This window comes from Geotrypetes seraphini, chromosome 1 (genome assembly GCF_902459505.1).
Source record: "Geotrypetes seraphini chromosome 1, aGeoSer1.1, whole genome shotgun sequence".
Lineage (NCBI taxonomy): Eukaryota > Metazoa > Chordata > Amphibia > Gymnophiona > Dermophiidae > Geotrypetes > Geotrypetes seraphini.
The window spans coordinates 174399425-174411950 of NC_047084.1; the positions used below are offsets into that span (position 1 = coordinate 174399425).

At 43.4% G+C, this 12526-nt stretch overlaps 1 protein-coding gene across 4 annotated transcripts in view; it reads right to left on the reverse strand.

Moving 5' to 3' along the window:
* Positions 1-8752: 8752 nt before the first annotated feature.
* Positions 8753-12526, reverse strand: part of TMEM192 (transmembrane protein 192) — a 136623-nt gene continuing 132849 nt past the window's right edge. For all 4 annotated transcript variants that reach the window (XM_033941886.1, XM_033941876.1, XM_033941858.1 and 1 more), the window contains exon 6: positions 8753-10187. In XM_033941886.1, the coding sequence (XP_033797777.1) occupies positions 10064-10187 (124 nt within the window). In that variant the 3' untranslated portion in view covers positions 8753-10063. The remainder of the gene's footprint in view (positions 10188-12526) is intronic.

The following is a 12526-nucleotide window of genomic DNA, read 5'->3' on the forward strand; positions in this document are numbered from 1 at the left end:
AATGGAGGTGGTGCGCATGATGATCCTTCCCAGATTTCTTTATCTCTTTCAAGTCCTTCCTGTCGAAATTCCCAGAGTGTATTTTATTCGTTGGCACAGGAATCTTTTGCGCTTTATATGGGGGGGAAGGCGTCCCAGGGTTGCGAGATTTGCCATGTTCAAATTCAAGGAGGAGGGGGGCTTGGGGATACCCAATTTGGAACTGTACTATCGGGCTGCGCAAATTCGGGCGGTTGTGGATTGGCATGTGGATCCGGTTAAATTGTGGGTTCAGGTAGAACAGGGTCCCATGGGGGGTCCCAGGGGCATAGATGCTTTGTCTTATTTACCATGGGTGGGCTTACGGGAGAGGGAGCTCGCTACCATTTCTAACCCATTTATAAGATGGACGTTGCGGGTATGGGAGGGGGCCACTCGGAAGTTGATGGGTAAGGTGAGGAGACTACATTTCCTTCCTATTCGGTATGCGGACGATTTCCTTCCGGGTAGGGAGGGGGGGGTCTTTCGTAGGTGGGAACGTGGCGGGCTGCGGTGCTTTGGCCAGTTATTGGAGGGGGAGCACATCAAAGGGTTTCCTGAGGTCCAAGCTTCTTTTCACCTAGAGCAGCGAGATTTATTCCCCTTCTTACAGGTGAAGGATTACGTTATGCGTGCTAGAGCGGGGGACGTTAACGCTTTTCGGCGCTCGCGATTTGAGATGCTGTTGGGGGATCCGGTGCGACAGGGCTGCATCTCGATGTTGTATCGTTTATTACATACTGAACCTGATCAGAAGACTTCTTATATGCGGGCCTGGGAGAAGGATTTGGGGCTCACCTATACGGCAGAGGAATGGGAACAAATTGCATTGCGAATTCACCATGTGGCGGTGGCTCCGCAGTTGGTGGAGAATGCTCTTAAGCTATTAGTGCGATGGTATGTTACTCCTGTGGTACTTAACAAGATGTATACCTCGTGTGCAGGGGAGTGCTGGAGAGGGTATGGTCTCCGGGGAACGTTCTTTCATATGTGGTGGGAGTGTCCTCATCTTTTGGGCTATTGGACTCAGGTGTTTAGCTATGTGGGGCAACTTCTTCAATGCCAACTGACATATAGAGCGGAAACTGCTCTGTTGGGGATACTCCCGGGGGGAGTGGAGGCTGCGCAAGACAAGTTGGCGTGTCTGGCTTTTACAGTTGCTAGGTTGGTGCTGGCTACTCACTGGAAGAGCCCCACGATACCCACGGTGGAGATGATGCGAGTGAAATTGGGCTGGGTTTGTGAGAAATTTAGACTTTCCGCTTTACTCACCCGCCAGAGGCGACAGTTTGAGGATCTCTGGGGTAGGTTTTTGGAGGTGGAGGGTAAGTCTGCATTCCCTGCCTTGGCTTCCCCGAAGGATTGATATTACATTGGGGATTCCATTATGCTTTTGACTATTGTCCCTTTTCCCATTCTTTTCTTGTGATTCTTCTAACAGGGGGGGGGGGGGGTTTGTGCTGTCCTTTGGGGATAGGGCAATTCAGATGGTTCTCTGGGGGGGGTTGGGGGGTTGGGCCTGGGTAGGGGATGGGGTTTGGGAGGTTCTTTCTTGGGGGGTGGGGTTTTGTTTACTTGTATTTCATGTACACTGTTTTACTGCTTTTATGGTTCTGCCATGCTGTTGTATGCTTGGGCGCAGTGTTTAAATAAAGAATTTCAAAAAAAGAAATATTTTCTCCATTTTACTTCTCAATTTTTAATACAAATTTGACAAAATTTTCAAAACTTTTTTGCCTCACCAGCCCAGCCCAAACCAACTACTGCTCAGATTACATCATGATTTGTACAGCTGCTTCCATGGCTTAGAGGGAACATTGCCTTATAGAAGGGGTGCCCATAAGGTCGATCGCAAAGGCCATCCTGGGCTCCGTGATAGACTCGCATTACCTTCCGTTTTACCTGCTTCCCGACCCTGTAAAGAGAATGCTGAAGTGCCGGGCCAACCAATGTTCCTCACTCGTCGTCCATTCTGACGTTGGAGAGGAAGTTCCGGGCCAGCCAATCGCTGACTGGCTGGCCCGGACCTTCCTCTTTGACGTTAGAATTGACATCGGGTGGGGAAGGTTGGTCAGCCTGGTGCTTCAGTGTCCTCTTTACGGCGACAGCCTGTTCCCTGATGGATGCAGCGGTGGTGGCCTGTTCCCCGATGGTGGCGGTGGTGGCTTGGGGGAGAGCAGGGAGACAGACAGAAATGGGGCATGGATAGAGAAAGACAGGGAGACAGACAAAAAGGGCATGGAGAGAGAAAAACAGACATACAGAAATAAAGGGGGGTAGGGAGACAGAAAGAAGGATGAAGAGAAAGAAAGGGGAGGAGGGCAGGGAAAGAGGAAGAAAAAGTTGGGGAGGAAATGAGGTCTGGAGGAGAGGAAGCATACAGGAGGCTGAAAGAAGGGAAAAATATTGGATGCACAGTCAGAAGTGCAAAGACTCATTAAATCACCAGACAACAAAGATAGGAAAAATGTGTCCGTTTTGAGAATTTTTATCTGCTGTCTATATTTTGCACTATGGCCCCCTTTTATTAAACCGCAATAGCTCAAAAGGGTCCAGAGAAGAGCAACTAAGATGGTTCAGGGGTTGGAGGAGCTGCCGTACAGCAAAAGATTAGAGAACTGGGCTTCTTCTCCTTCGAACAGAGATTGCGAGGGGACATGATCGAAACATTCAAGGTACTGAAGGGGATAGACTTAGTAGATAAGGACAGGTTGTTCACCCTTTCCAAGGTAGGGAGAACGAGAGGGCACTCTCTAAAGTTGAAAGGGGATAGATTCCGTACAAACATAAGGAAGTTCTTCTTTACTCAAGAGAGTGGTAGAAAACTGGAATGCTCTTCCGGAGTCTGTCATAAGGGAAACACCCTCCAGGGATTCAAGACAAAGTTAGACAGTCCCTGCTGAACAAGAACATGCGCTGGTAGGACTAGTCTCGGTTAGGGTACTGGTCTTTGACCAGAGGACCTCCATGTGAGCAGACTGCTGGGCATGATAGACCACTGATCTGACCCAGCAGCAGCAGCAATTCTTATGCTCTTATGACATTGCATAAAGTCAGCTGCCTTGACCTCTTTGAAAACCCGCAGAATATAAATGATAATTAACTTTTTCCCTGCGTACAGTGTGCTTTGTGTTTTTAAAAATTTTTTATTGTTGGTAGATCATTTTGACTTGGTCATTTTAAAATTAGCTCGCAAGCCCAAAAAGTGTGGGCACCCCTGTCGTATAATGGTGACACCAGGAAATTCTTTTTCACTGAAAGAGTGGTTGATCGCTGGAATAGTCTTCCACTACAGGTGATTGAGGCCAGCAGCGTGCCTGATTTTAAGGCCAAATGGGATCAGCACATGGGATCTATTCACAGGGCAAAGGTAGGGGAGGGACATTAAGGTGGGCAGACTAGATGGGCCGTGGGCCCTTATCTGCCATCTGTTTCTATGTAATGTATTCAAATCCCATGCTGCTCCTTGTGACCCTGGGCAGGACACTTATTCCTCCACTGCCCCAGGTACATTAGATAGACTGTGAGCCTGTTGGGACAGATAAGGGAAATGCTTGAGTACCTGATTGTAAACCGCTTAATAGACCTTGTCCAAACAGTATATAAAAAAAATCCCAATATATTCAATCCCCATGGGCTGTGTTGCAGTTGCTGTGCTGGGACTCATTACCACAGCTTTGTATAAGAGGCCCTTAAACTTCATGTCTCCTTTCATTCATGTTCCAAAATCTATTTCAATAATAAGTCTCCCTGGTTGTAAGATTTCCCCTCTCTTCTGTAATGCTTTACAGTGAGTTTCCATATTCATCTCTGCCTCTGTGACCTTTTTCTTTACTACCAACACCTTGAAATAATTATGTGGTATCACTTGAGAGATATGTCTCAGATTTATAACTCTTGTCTTGCCTGATCCCATCATAAGTCATCTGCTCCACATTTTCAGTATATCGTGAGAACAGGATCAGACTTGAGAAATAAGAAGCTCCTTTAAAGCCGGCCTATTCTGTACACATGATTTCCCATCCCCTCTTTGCCTTAATGGGTAAGCCCATGTTCTCTCCCCCTTCAGCAGCCTCACAGCATGCACCCATCTCCTCCTGAGACCACAGGGTACTTTTCCCTGGAAGTTATCCTCTTAAGAGCAGTTCCATTAAATAATACTCTCTCTCACTATTTCATACAATGAGCCCTGACCAGGATGTAAGACTTTTTCCCCTCAGAGACATGCACTAAAGTTAATCCTTGCCCCATAATTCCTTTAAAAGTTGTGGTTTCATACATTAATATGGTTTATAAATTATTATTATAATAAACTCGAGATATTGTAATGCTCCCCCCTTACTAAGGGGCCCTTTTATTAAGCTGCATTCGTAAATGTGCTTAGCATATCCTTACATAGACATTCACCCCATTTTTAGTGAGGCCCATTTTCTTTTTTTTTTAATTCTTTATTTATTTTTAAACTTTCAACAAGTGATTCAAAATACATCCATATACACTTTAATATTAGTTATTAAACTAAACCTTAAGTTTATATATACCGCATCCTCTCCATGAATATAGAGCTCGGCACGGTTTACAAAAGTTTAATAAAGGAAGAGAATAGCACATTGAGTTTGGTGGATTGAGAATAGGTGGGGGGAGAAGAGCGTTACGGTTTTTGTGAAAAGACTGGTTTGCAGATGCTTACAGAATAGTTGGAAGGAGACCTGAGACCGCAGTGGGGTAGTAAGGTTATGCCAAAGCCCTGTAATTCTGAAAAAGAGAGATTTTCCCAATTTTCCCCGCATAGAGGATACCTTTTAGTGAGGGGAAGGAAAGTTTAAGTTTTTGGGTGGGCCTGGTATTGTTGGGACTCGGGGAGTTCAAAGATAGAGGAATTAGAGGAGGGAGGATGCCGTGTAGGATTTTAAAAGCTAGGCAGGAGCATTTAAAATGAACCCTGGCAATTATTGGGAGCCAGTGGAGTTTGGACAAAAGTGGAGAGACATGGTCAAATTTACGTTTTGCGAAGATCAACTTGGCCACAGTGTTCTGAATTAGTTGAAGTCTATGAAGACTCTTTTTTGTTAGACTAAGGTAGATGGAATTGCAGTAATCGAGTTTGGAAAGGATGATGGATTGAACAAGGACGGCAAAGTGTTGTTGGCGAAAGCAGGATCTCACTTTCCTCAGCATGTGGAGGCTGAAGAAGCATGATTTTACCAGGGAGTTGAGGTGGTCATTGAAGGAAAGAGACGGTTGATGATGATGCCTAGAACTTTGCTTGAGAACTCAAGCTGCAACGTGGCTCCAGAGGGCAGTGCAAAGATGGTGGGCAACTGTTCTAATTTTGGACCGAGCCAGAGAAGTTTCATTTTGGACTCGTTCAGTTTCATTTGAACAGAGAGGGACCAGGATTGGAGTTTAATTATACAGGCTGTTATGTTCTCAGAGAGGTTGGTAAGGTTCGAGTCTGTCTCGAGAAGGACAAGGATGTCGTCAGCATAAGTGTAGATTGTTTCAAGGGAAGATTGATGGAAGATTTTCAGGGAAGACATGTAGATGTTGAAGAGAATAGGGGATAGGGGTGATCCCTGCGGGACTCCACAGGTTGGTTTCCACGGAGCGGACATGATGCCATTTGAGTTGACAGTGTAGGAACGGGAACGTAAGAAGTTCGAGAACCATTCTAAGACTGTGGAGTCGATGCCTATCTCAGAAAGTTGATAAATTAGAATATTGTGGTGGACATCGAAAGCTGCAGAGAGATCGAATTGTAATAGGACTGCAAACTTATTGCGAGAGTGTAATTGTTGCACCTTTGAAATTAATGAGACCAGTAGGGATTTGGTGCTGAAATTGGGTCTGAAGCCGTATTGGTAAGGTAAGAGAATGGAGAATCTCTCTAGGTAGGAAGAGAGCTGGGTGGAAATGATGGCCTCTAGCATTTTAGTCAGGAGAGGGATGTTTGCTATGGGACGGTGGGAGGAAGGGTCAAGATCAGCTTTTTTCAGTAATGGAGACAAGGCAATATGTCCCATTTCTGCGGAGAATAGGCCCGATGTTAAAGCAGAGTTTATAAGTCCGATAAGGGATGAGATGGCCTGTGCGGGAATATTCTCATACAAGTAGGAAGGGAATGGATATAGGGTACATTGAAATCATATTATAATTCCTCCCTCCAATATAGTCTAATAGTTTCAGATAATTTAAAATTTATCCCACCCTCCCCCCACCTTATACTTCAATAAATAAAAGGGAAGAAAAATTATTCATTATAATCAATCCTTACAATAATTCGTTAATGGCTCCCAAACATCAATGAATTTATATCGTCCCTGTTGAATAGCTAATATTTTCTCCATTTTAAAAATATGACACAATGAATTCCACCAAAAACTATAACTTAATCATAATTTTTCCAATTTCTTGTAATTTGTTGAATGGCAACTCCTGTCATTATGAGTAAAAATTTATTATTTTTAGAGGATATTTGACTCTTTTTCCTCACTTATGTACCAAATATCGTATCAAATAAAGTGCTACCGGATTCTCAAGTAATTAATTTGACTCCATATAGATTTCCAAAAATTATGTATAAGAGGACAAAAAACAATAAATGGTCTAATGTACCAGCTTCAAGATGACAGTGCCAACATCTATTAGACTTAGAACAATCTAATTTTTGTAAATGCACCGGGGTCCAGAATGCTCTATGTAACAGAAAAAAACAAGTCTGTCTCATAGATGCCGACAAATTCGTGGCCATTGAGACGCAGAAATTTGGTGCTTAATCTCAATGCTCCAAATGTCCGGAAGACCAGTTTTTGTTTTTTTATTTATAAATCCAGATATTAATTTATACCACTGAGCAAGGGTGGCCCATTTTCTGTCACCAACACACTCCATCCTCAAAAAAATAAATTAAAAAAAAAAAATAAAAAAAAACCTGCACACTTGGGGCATGCAGATGGTAAAACTAATTGCTTTAGCCCATCCTGATTTAGGACACTTTTTCCTGTGTTATGCACCTTAGGATCGGATTCTGTAACTGGCGCCCAAAAAAGATAGATGCCTAAAATTAGGCACCTATTGCATGTCTATCCCACTTAGATGACCATTACAGAATCGTGCCTAAAATGAGGCGCCTAACTTAAAACTTAGGCGCCTGTAATATATAGGCCAGGGTTTCAAAGGTCTACATTATAGGCGCCTAAATCCTTTAGAGAATTGCACCTAGTAACACCTAAGTCTTTCTCTACCCCAAAACACTCCTACTTTGGTGCTAGGCGCCACTAGGTGCCATGAGATAGGAACTTATCTTTTATAGAATCACACCCAAGAGGATAGGCACCAATCTACCAATTAGCTTTTATTTTTTTTCAATTATGAGCTTGTTAAAAAGCTCATAATTGAAGCCAATTTACTAATTAAGTTAGGCACCTAAATTTAGGTGTCTCTTACAGAATTTCCCCTTTAGGGGAAGATTCTTAAAACTTTAACATGGTCTCTAAACTGGTTCCAGCCAGTTTAGCATCCATATATTTTAGCAGCAGATTAACAAAACGGTTTACAGCGGTCTTTTCCGAGCTTCCTAGCGGTCTCTGACTCTGCCATGCAAAATGTATTACAATAAGGTCATTAATATTTAAAGAAGCGCTCCGGGCGATTCTCTATTATCGCCAGGTGATTTTCTAACCTCAATGTCCTACATTTGCAAATAAAATTTTCCGGCAGGTCTGAGCTGTCCTAGCTTTACTTTCTGGTCAGTGCCTGAGCCCCGATTGGCTCAGGCATCGACAGGAAAGTAAAACTTGATAGCATAGACCTGCCAGAAAATTTTGTCGCAAAGCAATCCCCCACCCCCAACATACACATCCCCCAGGAGCGGGAGAAATGCCTACTCCCTCCCGTCGCCATGCAACAAACCTGACCCACCCCCGGCAGTGGGAGAGATGCCCACTCCTCCCACTGCCATGCAACAACTCTCCCAGCAGGAGGGATGCCCACTCCTTCCTGCCGCCACCGTACTGCATCCAATGACCCCCCCCCCCCCCCCGGGAGAGAGTGGGCATTTTTCCCGCTGCCGGGGGAGCGTGTTGCTTGGTGGTGGAAAGGAATGGGCATCTCTCCTGCTGCCATGGGGGTGGGTGGGTTGCTTGACTTCAGCGGTGGGAGTGGGCATCCCTCCTGCCGATCTTCAATTGTTTGGTTTTTAATTTGTGCATTTATTCTGCACATGTGCTGATTGCTATCACCAGCAATGGGCACATGCAAATTTAGTGACCCTCCGCGACTCTCTGCGAACCTCATCTGCATAAGCGGTTTTTTAAAGAATGACTCACATTTTTAAAATCATTACAGTATCGAACGCGACCTGTCAGATTTTACCACAAACATTTGAGAATCTTCCCCTCAGTACCTAACAAAGCTTAGGGCTCTTTTTACGAAGGCGCGTTAGCAGTTTAACGTACGCAATACCGCGCACTAAACCGCCGGCCGCGCTAGCTGCTGCTACCACCTCCTCTTGAGCAGGCAGTAGTTTTTCGGTTAGCGCAGGGGTTAGCGCGTGATGAAAAGTTGCGCGCGCTAAAGCCGCTAACGCGGCTTTGTAAAAGGAGCCCTTAGTAAATTCTTTACCTTTTAACAAGGGGACTACATACATCTATCACATCAAGTAAAACCATTATCATACACAAATAAACATTTCTCATGAACTGCAAAATAATACTGAGGCTAAAAAATAAGAGACTACATTTTTCTGATTGTATTTATTATACAGTACATTCAATTTTCTGTACAGACAGAAATAAGATACAAGTTTGAGGTATTTTTCCATACAAAATTTTAATGAAGTAATTAACAGCAGCATTGTACGTACATAAGTTAAAAATAAAAAAAAAATTGGGTTTTGATACTTTTTAAAATCTGAAAGTGATCATTTTCCACCCAATACTCTTCTGCAATCATTGGCTGACAGATTTTAAGGGAAAATTCTATTCACAAAATACAAAAAATTATTTCCCCACAAAGACATTCAACATTTGGCATCGGGAAATACTTCAAAGCCTGATCCTCAGGGTCAATATAGGGTCTGTAAGCTGTACATATTTTATTATACAAGCAATGCGTTCTGGACCACTGATAGTTCTCTATTTGAACTAGAGGACAAAGATCCAACAAGACCCTTCCTGCATTAAATGGAATATAGATACAGGGACAATGGCTCCTATGTTCCACCCCAAGCCAGTCCTCAGAAGGAATGAGTGTATTTGGCAGCCAGAATGCAACAGCAGCACCTCACCTCAGAAAATTAATATACAACACTGTTCTTAAGACAACACAAGCAGAAGTTTAAAAAAATTAATTCAATAGTATAATCCACTGTACTTCCAATTCCAAGCACAACATTTATTTCTCACAACTTGACCATATGCAGAGACAGGAAAAAAGGCTAAACACATAACAGAGAATTATTTTAAAACAATTATATTAGGGAAAACTCCATAGCACTGCGAAATTCAAGGACTTCATCCCAATCCTTACAGCAGTGTCATATGGTTTGTGCAATAAGGTCTCACAGTGTGATAAGTATACAGCATCTGAAACCATGCAAAGGTATCCGCAAGTCACTCTTTTAATGCTTTTGGGGGGCCCTGCTCTACCACTTCTGATTGCAACTGATAAATAAGAATTTCCAAAGCAGAAGAAAGACACCATGCAACACAGATGCAGACAAATACATCCACCAGCAACTGCAAGACAAGGACTGGTTTTTCCAACACAGCTTTAATAAGAAACGCAATCTAGAGAAAAATGGAAACTCAATGCAGACCGACAAATCAATAAGTCAACTTGATTACACAGTGCAAGACAAAAAGAACACAACCCTCTACAAACTCTTGTCCCCTTCAAAAACAACCAAACATGAAGAATGTCCATGACAGATTGTTGCAAATTGATTTGAGTCAGCCACTTCCTGCTGAGCTGAGTTTTGAACCACTGGTCAAGCAGGCACAGGTTCTGTCAGACATGATGCTCCTTCCTGCTTTCAGGGAAATCTTCAGTCTCTATTTTGTCGCAAAGTTAAAGCTAACAGATGTTTGCTGAGAAGCTCATTGTGCCGCCGAAGGTATTCTATCATGTCACCCTGTTTCTCAGCCACTTCTTCCAAACTTGTTCCTGCCCTGAAAGATGGAAACAAAGGTGGGCAGGTTAGATCCAACATTAATTCTGTGAACTAACACCTATGACCATTTCATTTCAGTACTCTGATACCACATGCCAATGACAGAAAATGCATTAGAAAAAAATTTCTGCTCTGTCCCCTGCCCCACAATCCTATCTCAATTAAATATTCCCATTTTCTCACCACTTGTTTTATTGTGTTGGCTTCTACAAGTACACCCCCCTGCCAGATGGGTAAGCTTCTGTGACAACCCCCTTTTCTACAAGAGAATGAAGAAACTTCTGCTCTGTCTTCCTGACCAAAAGTCTACACTGGATGGGAGAGGGACTGGTGGCATCATATTAAAAACCACAAAAAACAGGGAGGAATGAAGGGAAGTGTAATCCAAAAATCCAAAAATATCACCTCTCCGTTTGTCTGAGGCTTTTCTTTTGCTTAAGTAATAAGCTAGCTTTCTTGGCTTGTGTGATGCTTTTGTCTTGGAGTGATATGTTTGGATTTTTGTATCATATTAAAAACACCATTAGCAATAGACTAATTACAAGATTATTTAAAAAAAAAAACACACAAAAAAAACCAACAACAAAAAACTAATTCATCCACAAACCCTTCTTCCCATCAACCGCAGCAAAAAAAACAAACAAACAAAAAAACCTCCAACATTCACCAAAGCTTGTGCTTAAAAAGTACAGCTGCCACAGAAAGATATATGAAGAGCATATTGTTGGCATATGGGCTCCACTCCCCCTCCCCCGGGGCTAATGAATAGTTTTGGTTAACTTCAAGGGCACAAATCTTCATCAACTCACATGTCTCCAAGATGGATTCAAGGCAGAAGACAAATTGTTCTGAACAAAGCGCAGGATGAGGCGATGACCTTAAATCTGCCCAAGACTCATTATTTAAATGTCCAAAAGTCCATTAGGCTAATGTAATTAAGTAAAACCCATTCATTTTCAGAGCAACGCCACAAAGAAATACTGTAGTGCCAGCAAAAGGCTATTGTGGTGAACTTCTTTAAAAACATGGTAAACAAATCCTAATAAATAAATAAATTTAGGGCCTGATATTCAGCCAGTAGAGAGGCACTGGCATTAAATTTCTGGGTTTCCAAAGCCAGCTAATATTTGGCACTTAACTGGCTATGGTTTACCACAAAGACTGGGCTGACTTTTATGAAGTTAGCCTGGCCAGTTATTGTGCTGAATACCATACTTAACTAGCCAGGTACTGACTCTTCCCTCTGAATGCCCCCCAACAACCCCACCAAATAGCCAGCTTTCAGTTAGGCGCTAACCAGTTATTTTCAGCAGCACTAACTGGTTAAGTGCAGCTGAAAATTAGCAGTTATCCCCAAACAGGTGACTTAACCACTCAGGATATACTCAATTAAAAAGTTTCCCAAGCATACCATACAGCAAGGGTGCCCAATACGTCGATCGCGATGGCAAAGTGAGTCAATCGCGGAGCCCATCCCAGGCTCTGTGATAGACTCACGTTGCCTTCACAATCTATCGAGCCAATCAGCCTTCCTCTCCCCGATGTCAATTCTGCCATCTGAGAGGAAATTCCGGGCCAGCCAATTGCTGCCTGGCTGGCCCGGAACTTCCTCTCCGACAGCAGAATTGACGTTGGGGAGAGGAATGCTGGTTGGCCTGACGCAGGGAAGCAGGGAGAGCTTGGGGCGGCGGTGACTTTGAGGCCTGTTCCCCGATGGCGGCGGCTTGGGGGCCTGTTCCCCAATGGCGGCAGCAGTGGCTTGGGGGAGGGCAGGGAGAAAGAAACAAAGGGGGCAGGCAAGAAGACTAAAGGAAAGAAGGGAAACAGAAAGAAAGAAAGGGGGCATGAAGAGAAAACAAGAAAGGGAGGCAGGGAGAAAGAAAGGGCAGGGAGAGAGGAAGAAAATGTTGGGGGAGGGAATGAGGTCTGGAGGAGAGGAAGCATACAGGCTGAAAGCAGGGAAGAAAGATTGGATGCACAGTCAGAAAAAAAAACGTGCAACTAGAGACTCATGAAATCACCAGACAACAAAGGTAGGAAAAATGATTTTATTTTCAATTTAGTGATCAAAATGATCCGTTTTGAGAATTTATTTCTGCTGTCTATATTTTGCACTATGGCCCCCTTTTACTAAACCGCAATAGTGTTTTTTAGCGCAGGGAACCTATGAGCGTTGAGAGCAGCGCGGGGCATTCAGAGCAGTGCCCTGCGCTAAAAACTGCTATCGTGGTTTAGTAAAAAGGGAAGGGGGTATATATTTGTCTATTTTTGTATGGTTGTTACTGAGGTGATAGTGCATAGAGACATCTGCCTTGACCTCTTTGAAAAAACCACAGA